Source organism: Crotalus tigris, unplaced genomic scaffold (genome assembly GCF_016545835.1).
Source record: "Crotalus tigris isolate CLP2741 ecotype Arizona unplaced genomic scaffold, ASM1654583v1 scf7180000017625.6296891, whole genome shotgun sequence".
Lineage (NCBI taxonomy): Eukaryota > Metazoa > Chordata > Lepidosauria > Squamata > Viperidae > Crotalus > Crotalus tigris.
Genome location: NW_024096520.1, coordinates 2,105,501 through 2,116,954, shown reverse-complemented (window position 1 = coordinate 2,116,954; position 11,454 = coordinate 2,105,501). Strand labels below are relative to the sequence as shown.

The 11,454-nt window shown below is 40.4% G+C and overlaps 1 protein-coding gene across 1 annotated transcript in view; it reads left to right on the top strand.

The window, feature by feature from the left end:
• The first annotated feature begins 485 nt into the window (after positions 1-485).
• PDZRN3 (PDZ domain containing ring finger 3) overlaps positions 486-11,454 on the top strand; it is a 209,035-nt gene continuing 198,066 nt past the window's right edge. The window contains exon 1 of the mRNA XM_039333586.1: positions 486-1,706. Within this exon, the coding sequence (XP_039189520.1) occupies positions 987-1,706 (720 nt within the window). The 5' untranslated portion in view covers positions 486-986. The remainder of the gene's footprint in view (positions 1,707-11,454) is intronic.

Sequence of the window (11,454 nt, the reverse complement as noted above, 5' to 3'; positions counted from 1 at the left end):
AGTTTGACAAAATTCTCTGGGAGACCAACTGCATCATCAGAAGATGCATCATCAGAAGAACCGTCCTCTTCCTGCAGAACATATTGCAACTAAACATGGTGTGCTCCAGCTCCATTGTCCCAGACATTTCTTCAAGGAAAAGGAAAAAAAGCGAAATAATTATTTTCAATGACAGAGAGAACATTCTTGCATAAAATGGGAAGGGATCCCCAGAATACCAGAAACTGCTCCAAGAGCCTCTCAGCACGGAACTTCCCTAACCCACCAAACAAAGAAAGCTTCATGTAACTGCCGTCAACCCTTCCCTGAATTCTTCAGCCGTCACTTTTTTTCTCCCCCTTTTTCTTCTTCATATATCCGGCAAACCTTACTGCTGATAATGCTCATGAATAAACAGCATTCTCAGCTTCAGGGAATCAGGCCTCCCCCATCCGAATCTCTCTCTCTCTCTCAAAAAAGGAGCTAATCGAGCCAAAAAAGGCGAGAGCAGGAGGGGTTTGGGAAAGGCCGTGCGTGAGGGGAAGGAGGGAAGCGAGGTGGGAGAAGGAAGCTCTGCGCTTTAACTAGGATCAATGCGGTAGAGGATTCCTCTCCAGCATTTGCAAGGAAGTCTGAGGCAATTAGTCCAGTCAGTAGACAGCCTGCAGTCAGCCAGTCTGGGCTGATCCTCGTGCCTCGCAAGGAATGAGAGGGGAGAGCGGTGAGAATAAATGTCCGGCGACCTCTGCAGTTGGGGCTTCTTCTCTCGAAGGAACGTTTTCTTTTCTTTTTTCTCTTTTTTCTTGTTCTCGGGACACCCTGTGATTTGGAACGCCCGGGCTTTTTTTTAATTATTATAATTTTTTTTAAACTAGCCGATTAAAACTGCGGCTTAATCATTTTTCACCTCAGCGGTTTAAGGAGTTTGGGTGTGGGTGCACGCGCGCGCGGGTGAACGGACGGACGGACGGAGGCGTTTGCCTTGTGGTCGGCGAAGGCGGGGAGCGATGGGGTTTGAGCTGGATCGCTTCAGCGGGGAGGTGGATCCCGATTTCAAATGCAATCTGTGCAACAAAGTTTTGGAGGACCCTCTCACCACCCCTTGCGGTCATGTGTTCTGCGCCGGCTGCGTCCTGCCGTGGGTCGTGCAACAAGGCAGCTGCCCGGTGAAGTGCCAGCGGATGTCCACCAAGGAGCTGAATCACGTCCTGCCCTTGAAGAGCCTCATCCTCAAGCTGGACATCAAGTGCGCCAACCGCGAGCGGGGCTGCGAGAAGGTGGTCAAGCTGCAGCACTTGGCCGAGCACGCCGAGATGTGCGACTACTCGCCGGCCAAGTGCCGCCATAAGGGCTGCGCCGAGGTGCTCAACTTGCGCGACGTGGACGCGCATATGCGCGAGAGCTGCGAGGCCCGGCCGGTGGGGATCTGCGAGCAGGGCTGCGGCTTGGTGCTCACCCACCGCGATCGCAAGGCCGGCTCCCACTGCTGCCTGCAGGCGCTCAAAGCGCACAACGGCGCCCTCCAAGCTAAACTGGCCGGCCTCGAAAAGGAGCTGAAGAAAGAGGCGCTGCGGGCCGGCAAGCGAGAGAAGTCGCTCCTCTCGCAGCTCTCGGCCGTCCAGCTCGAGCTCCAGATGACAGCGCTGCGCTACCAGAAGAAGTTCACCGAGTACAGCGCCCGCCTCGACTCGCTCGGCCGTAGCCTGGCCGCCTTTGCGCCCAGCAAGGTGAGTCCGACAGGCGGGCGGCACTGTGTGCCCCCCCCCCGGGCTGCCTCTCTCGCCCTCCATCCCGTTCTCTGCACCCCCTTTTTTTCCCCTCAAGTCACTTGTCCTCTCACGGGGCGCCCCAGAGGGAGGGAGATGACAGATGTGTCTGTAAAGAAGGGAGAGAGTTAGACAGTGATCGGTGGGGGCTAAACAGATTTCAAAGAAAAGACTGCCACAATATCTTTGGAGCGTCAGCCCTTGCATCTGATCAAGTGGCCTGTGGCCCTAAGAAAGCAGAGGACCGCCATAAAAGTTGCATCCCTCAGCATTTACTTCTGAGCATTCATGGATAGGATTGCAGATATGTGAGCTTTGAGCTACCTGAAGGCCTCTCTAATGTGTGTATGTGTTTGTAGCTTCCTCAAAAATCTCTTGCAATTCAGATCTGTGGGATGCCCCAGTCATTGGAAGCTTGGTTACACAAACCAGTATTAATTTTTTTAAATTATTACTTCCTTCCTTTTCATTTCTTTCTTTCTTTCTTTCCCTCCCTCCCTCTCTCTTTCTCTCTCTCTTTCTTTCTCTTTCTTTCCCTCCCTCCTTCCCTCCCTCCTTTTGCCAGACATTACATACCAAATGTTCAGGCCCCTTTTATGCACCTCTCATATTCATCCCTGCAGGATAAACTCTTTTGAATGTGGTCACCTCCAAATGTGCCAGGCCTTTAACATTCAAGTGGGGTCAGGAATAGTTTGGCACAAATGTTTTGGTGAGAGGAAACATCCGTCTTGGGGGGCAAAACAAAACAAGAGCCTGGGGTGGCCATACGAGTGCCAGACTTTTGGCATCCTGTATCCTGTGACTTGGGGATCAGCAAACAAATCAAGGCAGAAAGAAGAGTGAGGAGACAGGATATTTGTTGTTTATTTTCTTCTCTCTTCCTTATTAGTGAGAGTTGGAGGCAGAGAGCTCTCTCCTCTTTTCTTTGAAATCTGTTTAGCCCCCTCCAGTCTCTGTCTAACTCTCCTTTACAGACATATCTGTTAGCTGCAGTTTCAGCCAGCTGGTAGGCTCAGCATGAAGGGCAAATATTTACAGCTAAGCTGCTCTCCAGTAACTTAAGGAGAAATAGGACTTGCAAAACAGAGATTTGGTGGGTGGTGGTGGTGGATGTTTAATCAGAGTTAAAAAGCATCTACCAAGTTTCCTTGGTCTTCCTGGTACTGTCCTTTTTTTGAGGGGGGGGGGACTGCAACTCATTTCATATCCACGAAAAGTTGCCTTTGTGTCTTCTTTCCTTTACACAATTAGTTTATATTGTATAAACTATATTGTATACTTCTTATCAAACTTGGGTCTTTTTTCCCCTTGAAACAATAGTTTCCTCAATCATGACTGTTTTTGAGGGTTTTCGTAGTTTTTTTCCACTACCGTCAAAGTTGAGTGTCAACTTTCTTTGGTCATAGAGCCTTGGAATTATGGAAGTCAAAGTTTAGTCATCTGGAGACCCTGGATTGGGGAAGGCTGGTAGAGAGTTTCAAATATTTTAATGTTTTGATCATAGAAGGAAAATACTTCATGCCATCTTTTGAAATGGGTATTCAAGAGGCTTGCTTTTTAAATTCATTTTATGATCATTTGGGCAACTTACTGTCGCAAGCCATACATTTAAGTTTAAAAAGTTGCTAAAATTCTCTAGAAAATCTTTAAGGCCATCAAGCATTTATTGCTGTAAACCATCAGGAGTTCATGCAGATTACAGTGTATATAAATAGAAGAATTAGTAAATAAATAAATAAAAGTGAAAGCATAAATGGTGACTCTCTTAAGGAAATAAAGGATAACCCAGATCAACATTTCTTTCTCACTTCTCTCCAAAAGGAAATGTTGATACCTCAGTTGGGATGATATCACTCAGGGCGATAGCAGGAATTGGTAATTATGTAGAAAGATCACCATGTAGCTTTGGTAACAGCTGCTTCTCATTATGTTACAGAGTGTGGCTGTCCATTAACATATCTAAGTTCATCTATTACCAAAGGCACATGTGAAATCTGTTTTAGAATCTTGAGAAAGCAGAATGATAAAATGGAGTTTGTCTCTTGTTGCTTGCAAGATTCTCTTGATTGCTACCCTAATGAATGATCTATCTTTTCACTTCAAAATGCCCAGAGAAAGAAAATGTAACTTTAATGGGCATCTTGCAATTGAACATTGGTTCTTAATTATTTAACTCCAAAGTTGCCTACAACTAACATTCTCTGACTTGATGGAAAATACTCGTATCAGTAAATGTTTGTAAACAAACTAAAAAAACAAACAGCCCAAGGATGATGCATTGGAATGAAATACAGTAATGGAAGGGTCAATGTAGTTTTCTCGATAGCAGGACAGACGTGCCTCATCACTGCCTTCTAAGATTGACTTCTCAGTCTAGCCTACTGAGTACAAAATGTGACATTCCTGGGGTGGGGAAATCTTTGCCTAGCATGAATATATATATGTGTGTGTGTGTGTGTGTGTGTGTGTGTGTGTGTGTGTGTGTATATATATATATATATATATATATATATATATATATATATATATATATATATATATATAGCCCCCATATTTTACGAAGGATAGAGACAAATTGGAGCATGTTCTGAGGAAGACAACCAGGAAACTAAGAGGTCTCTAAGAAAACAAAAGGAAATGTTGGAAATGTTGGGTGCATTTATCATGGAGAAGAGAAGACTGTGGGGAGATAGCTTTCTTCAGGTATCTGACTACCTGTATTATAAAAGATGGGGTAGATATGGGTCTCCATACCTGATCCACTATTTTGGTTGCTACTAATTTTAGAGTATATAAAAGGCTGTGGTTTCAGATCAAGGTAATATATGTGGAGTTCTTATCTGAGAGCAAAATGAAAGAAATGCCCAGAAATTTGAAGTTTCTTCAACTTGCTTCCACCGGTGAAATTGATGGTTCTTAGGGAACTGTTTTAAATTAACTTTTAATCCAATCATTTTTACTAGAAAAAGTCAATATTGAAAGAGTGCAAGAAGTAATTGTTCCGTATTGCCGCATTTATTCTGTGGGATAACTAAGACTATGCCAAAGTAACTTGATGGTAATCCAGCAAACCTCAATCATCGTTGTGGTCTCCTTGTAAAACTAAATTCATAGGGGTAATTCAATGAGCTATAGCATCCAGGATCCACATTCATTTTCAACATACAACTTTATGTTCTTTTTTTTTTTTTAGTTTCCTATTTTGTGGAATTTCATACCTTCATTTGTATATTGCTGATACTTTGATGTTGATGGGAAACTTTTTATCTCCTGATGTTTCTATAATCCAAGCTAGCTTTCTGCTTAGGGTATACCACCAAGTTCTTCTCTTTTTGCTCCCTATCCTGGATTCCTAAAACCAAACTTTCTTACCAAGTATGATGCTATTAATATCTATACACTGATCGTATGTAAGTATTTTTCCTTTTTTGAAATTTATGGTCCTGCTCTGTCCCTCAGTATGAGCTTCAATTGCTGATTTGCTTTGGGGTCAACCTTCTACTTTATTTATTTGATCCATTTCTATGGTGGCCCATCTCCATTAATGACTCTGGGTAGCTTGCAGTTACTTTCTTCCATGTTAACTCTTGCCATGAAACCAGTGTCTGAATACTTGGATCTAGAGTTTGGATACCTGTTAAGGTTGTAAAATGCAGATAGCTTCTATAGCAGTAATGGCAAACCTTTTAGAGACCGAGTGCCCAAACTGCAACCCAAAACCCACTTATTTATTGCCGGGTGCTAGGTGGGCATGGCCCACTGAGTGGGCATGGCTGTGGTGGTCATGGCAGATTGGGTGAGCATGGCCAGGGTGGGCATGGCCAGCTCAATGTTGCCTATGGGGAGGGATGCCTGTGGGAGCCAGGCAGGATTGGGAGAGATCCAGGGGGGTCTCTGGCAGGTTGGGTGGTGGGCAGGAGGCTCACGAGGCAAGGGGAGGCAGGGCGGCGGTGCCATTGTCACAGGGCAAGGCGAGTTAGGGCCCGGGGCGGCTACTGCCTGACACCATCAGCCCCTGCACACAGAGGCCAGTGAGCGCATGGGTGCTGGGATGCATCCAGCCATGTGGGACCTCGGCGAGTTAGCGGGCGGTTGGTTGAAGAGAGACAGTTGCCCTCTCCGGGGCATGTGCGCATGCCCACAGATAGGGCTCTGAATGCCCCCTCTGGCATGCGTGCCATAGGTTCGCCACTATTGTTCTATAGTTTCTTATACATGCTTTTTTATATTTGTTATTAGAATATTGGAATAATAGAATTAGATCTTTGAGGTCCCATTCTGAAATGTGCAATTGTGAGCAAAACGTTATATGCATTTCTCAATCTGTTTTCATAAGTGCGCAGATACAGAATGATCTCATCACTGGGACATGTAATGCCTAAATTGTCTTTTGGTCTTGTAACAGGGCTGGGGCATTATTAAATTACCCAACTGGACACTTGCTATTTTCTTGCTTAAAGTCTTTGATAGCTCTGCAGCAATGTTTTCATCAGATTTATGGACACAGCTGGATAATATGACTGTTTGTTTTCAGCCTGCCCACAAAAAGGCTGTTATGTAGTTTTCAGAAAAAGGCAGCATGTAATCTGCAGAAAGCCCAAAGGTGTCAAGTCACCACAAAAGTGTGGCACAGTCCTCAATCAATTATATGTCTTTCACAGCCTTTTGGGCAACTTTCCAAGGTTAACAATTTCAGCCAGAAGAAGTGCAATTATAAAATATACATCTTTAAACACTGAAGAAGTACAGAGTCAAACCACAGCATGGCTATAGATCTGTTCTCTTTTCTCACCCTGTGTGGAGAATGGAAGGATGGCAAGTTTCCAATATTTTGATCCTTGGATTATTTAATCAGACCATGATGTCAACATAGTTATGTGCGGCAAAGGGCAAAGTTATAAACAAATGGCAGGCAGGCAGTGATGCTAAGATATTCTGTAGCAGTTAATGTAAGACGGTTTTATTCACAAGCCCACTATGTCAAAATAAGCTTATATAAAATACTAATTGTTCCAAGGGCAGCTGTTAGTATTTTGCTTGTGCTTATTAATAGTTGTTCATCCATCGATTTCGATGAAGACCTTGACATCTTGTGGGTTATGCTTATTATATGCTTATTAATATTAAAACATATGCTTATTAATACATGCTTATTAATATTAAAACAGTCAAGGTACATTTGAAGTATAAAATATAGTTTCTTTTTAAATATATATTTTTGGGATGTGAGAGAGGATCAGTGTTGCATTTGCTTATGTTATGACTTAAGATACATATGAATAATGCATATATATTATTGACCTATATTAGGAAATAAAGCATAAATTGAAAATACAGGTAGTCCTCGATTTACAATAATTCATTTAGTGACCATTCAAAGTTACAATGGTACTGAATAAAGTGACTTATGACTGTTTTTCACATGACTGTTGCAGCATCCTGTGGTAAGATGATCAAAATTCAAGACATTTGGCAACTGGCATGTATTTGTGACAGTTGCAGTGTCCCAGGGTCATGTTCTCACCTTTCGTGACCCTCTCACAAGCAAAGTCAATGGGGAAGCCAGATTCACTTAACAGCCATGTTGCTAACTGAACTGATTCACTTAACAACTCTGACAAGAAAGGTAGAAGAATGGAGCAAAACTCACTTAACAACTGTCTTCCTTAGCCACGGAAATTTTGGTCTCAATTGTGGTTGTAAGTTTAGGACTACTGTAATTGCAAATTATGCATATATAGGTATTTAAATAACATCTGAAAATAAAAATAATGTCTCTGTGAAATGTTTATTTGCAAAGCTTAGCTAAAGTAGCTGGTATCATATGCAGTGAAATCTCTTCACCATCTAATTCTTGGCATAAACAGTGATATTGTCAGCTTAAGTATGGAGGTTATAAGGTTATATTTTGATAATTTTCTTTATTTTTGTCTCATCAAGTCAAGGGTTACATAATGTCCCTCTTGGATATTTAATGAATATTTGAGGTTTGTTTGTGGTGATGGAATAGAAGTATTGGTTAAAGTTGTGACTATGTGCACTTTTTTATGCAGTGTTATTGACTGAGAACCCAAATGATAGTTAATATATTTGCTATATTCCATGTTAAATTGATGCAATAAGGATTATGGAGTGTGAGATTAGCTATCAGTACAGATTAGCTGTATTTGGGAAGAAAAAAAAAAAGGCTGGATAATTCCAAGGCATATATAAATGGTGAAAGAGCAGAACAAATAGATAAATTTGTATACTGTAGTAGAATGTTAAAATGCACAAATGGTAGTAGAAAGTTATTGGATACAATGTGGTCTGCTGCAATTAATGAATGTTGCAAGAAGCAAAATAGTTGTGTAGAGGAGCATGTTTCTGCTGATGGAAGAGGGAATTGGGTTTGTCAGAGAAACTTAGGTGAATGCAGTTGAGTCAAAGATGAATAAATGCTGAATGAATGTGGATTGAATGCTAAATTAAGTGCCCAGTATAAAATCAGTACATTGATATAATCTAGTCTTGTAGAGTAAATGAATGAAGAATGAATTCCCAAACAAGTGCTTATTTGTACATGAATTTGTATAGTACACACTTCATGACCATTTATAAAATATATAACATAATATAAATAGATTATAGAAAAATAAAGAATAGGAAATCACCCGGATTTCTAGAAAGATCTTTATTTATTTTAACCGAATCTGGAAAGCTTGTCAGAACAATTCTCCCACTAAACTTATACGTAGCACAATAAAGATGGAGTTGCTTTGAGTCTTTTTCTCATGCTTTCTCCCTCCCCTAGGCTGAGATATCTCTTTTGCAAGTCTTGTTTTCTGTCCATCTTTCTAGGGACTATTAGACATTCCATCACATTAGCAAAATCCCGATAGATGGCGCCTGGCTAAGGTACCATAATTAGTGCCCAAACATACAGTAAAAGTGCAGATATTTAAAGGGCCTTCTTGAACTTTAGAATACCCTCTCCTGCAGGAGATAATGTATTTCAGAATGTGAGCAGCACCAGAGAAGAAGCATCAAGCCTCCAATCTACTTAGAGAAGGTGCTCTCATCATACTTGGTCTCAGATAACTGATAAGACAGGTAAAAACAAGTGAGGAGAGACTGTCCAGAAAGTACTCAATAGCTGAGCCTTATATGGTGATAAGCAGAAGTTTGAGTTGGACCCCAGAAATAATATATGAAAGAAGAATGAATGGGCTTAAAGGAAGAGAGAAACTGAGAACCAGGGGTCTTCAAACTTGGCCCTTTTATGACTTGTGGACCTTAAGTCCCAGAATTCCTCAGCCAGGCATGCTGGCTGAGAAATTCTGGGAGTTGAAGTCCACAAGTCATAAAAGGGCCAAGTTTGAAGACTCCTGCTGAGAACGTTATTGTTGGAAGAAGTTGATCTGCTCCTAGAAAAAAAAGGAGATTACAAATTAAAGGAACAAAAGTCAATGTCTGAAAACATGTACTGATTTAGTGGAAGCAATTATAGTTTGTTTATGAGTAGAGAAGATATGAGAGATGTGGTAAATAATGTTGGTGTCAGCTGGACTAGATAGATCACTTTATTTTTTATGTAGTTTTATTTTTTTAACTTTAAACTTTCTGTAGTTTTTTTAAAACTTTTTTTAACTTTAGGTTTCTTTTATCTATTACTTTTCATTGTTCTTTGCTTTGCATAATGTTGTTTACTCAATGTGATGAGTATCTGTTCTTTGCTTTTGATACATTTAACAAATGTCAAATAATAATAACCTCTAATGGCAACTTCTCTTACCTAGAGGTCTAAGTTTTTTAGAGTATATCAGGTATACACCACAATTGATTTAAGGTAAAACCTCAAGAAATGTAAGTTTTGGAAAGAGGGGTTTGAGAGTTTTAAGTGGTAGAATGGGTGACTTCAGCATGTACAAGGCCAAAAATCCCCATTTAAAATCTCACAACTTTAAAAATGGAAGCAAGCAAGAAAACAAACAAAAAATCCATCACTACTTGTCTCACTTTGGGGGCTGCAAAAGAAACTCTTAACAGTTTTGATGTGACCCTTAGATCATACTTTTTACCAGCAGTTTATTTGATAATGGTGATGTCATTGAAACAACTGTTCATATTTTGGTGTTTGCTTTTTCTTTTTCTTTTCCCAACAACCATTATTGTTAACTTGAAATACATAATTATTTCTTAAGAGTTTGACTCAGCTGTGGGAAGACAGCATGCCAGAAACATTCCATTTGTTTTAGGGTCAGATTATCTGAGTTGGGGGGGGGGGTTTGTAGCTATGGCATTTTGCAGCAAAATCTTTCCTTCCCTTAATGATCCGTGTGATTGACAGAGAAGGTATTTAGTCAGACCAGGAGAGGGGGAGCCCTTTCCGCATTCTTTAAAAATGTTCATTTCTGGAGGGGCAAGAAAGTTGTCACAGCTTTGGAAGCACATCTGGTAGATTTATCAATATGGGTTTTTTTTCCACCTTCCCTCTCCAATTATTCTGCTAAAATGCAAACAGTGATGAAACTAGGATGCATAGCAAAGTTGATGTGGACAATGTTTACAAAACTTTCTAAAAGAAATTCTCCCAAACTTAACTAGTTAGTATATATATATGAAACATTGCCATTTTGTTCTTTTTTATAGTAGCATTGGAATTAGAAGTAGCAGTGGAAAGCTTTTTCCTCTGCTTTAATCATGGCTTCAATTCTAAATGCAATCTAGAATTGGTTTCTTGATTAATATAGTTCTTTTTTTCGTCTATCAAGCAATGGAAAACAGAGGATAGGATTTTGTGACAATGACATCCTTGTGTTTTTTTTTTTCTGAACTTACTAGATCATAAAAACAGTCTCCTCTTTTTTCCACTTTTCTCCTTCTGGAAGAGTTAAGTATGCAATAAATTATGGTGAGCAGAAAGCAGAGCTTCTCTGGAGACTGGATTTTGATGATACACAGTATCAGAGATTTAGAGATTGAGATGTAAACATGTTTAGCTTATATTAAAAAGAATCTTGGTGAAATCAGTGGTATTTACATATAATTAAACTTGAGGCATAATGATATGTTGCTCTTTGAAGTCTGACTTAGTAATATTTTCCAAACTCTACTTTGCTGTACAATTTTACAAGTTAGTAGGAATTTCTAAGGGTCTGTAGTATTTACTAGTTGATTTTAGCTTTCTTCCCTTTTCGTTCAAAGTAGTGACAGGAAAATATGTGACCCTACAGCTTACAGAATATTTCTGAGTATTAATATAATTTGACTGACAGTTTCATTATTAACATGCGAAAAGAAAAAGAAGTATCTTAAGACCTTGGAGCTCTATTAGTCCAATCCCCTTCCCAAGACAGGTGTCTTTATAACATCCCAGAAAAATGGTTGTCCAATCTTTTCTTGAACACTTCCAACAGTCAGGGAGGCAAACTGTTCCATTGATTAATTGTTCTCAATTCAGGAAATTTCTCCTTATTTCCAGGTTGAATCTCCCTTTGACAATCTTCCACACATTGCTTCTTGTCCTTCCCTCAAATGCTATGAAGAATAAATCGGTTCACTGATCATCCGACTGCAAATCCATCTGGTGGTGGAACCATCTATTCCACATAGTTCTACTGTATCTGGCTGGTTGTTCTACTTTGTCAAATGACTTACTGAGTCCAAGTATATTATGTCCATAGCATTTCCCTGATCCACTATTTTAGTCACTTTATCAAAGAAG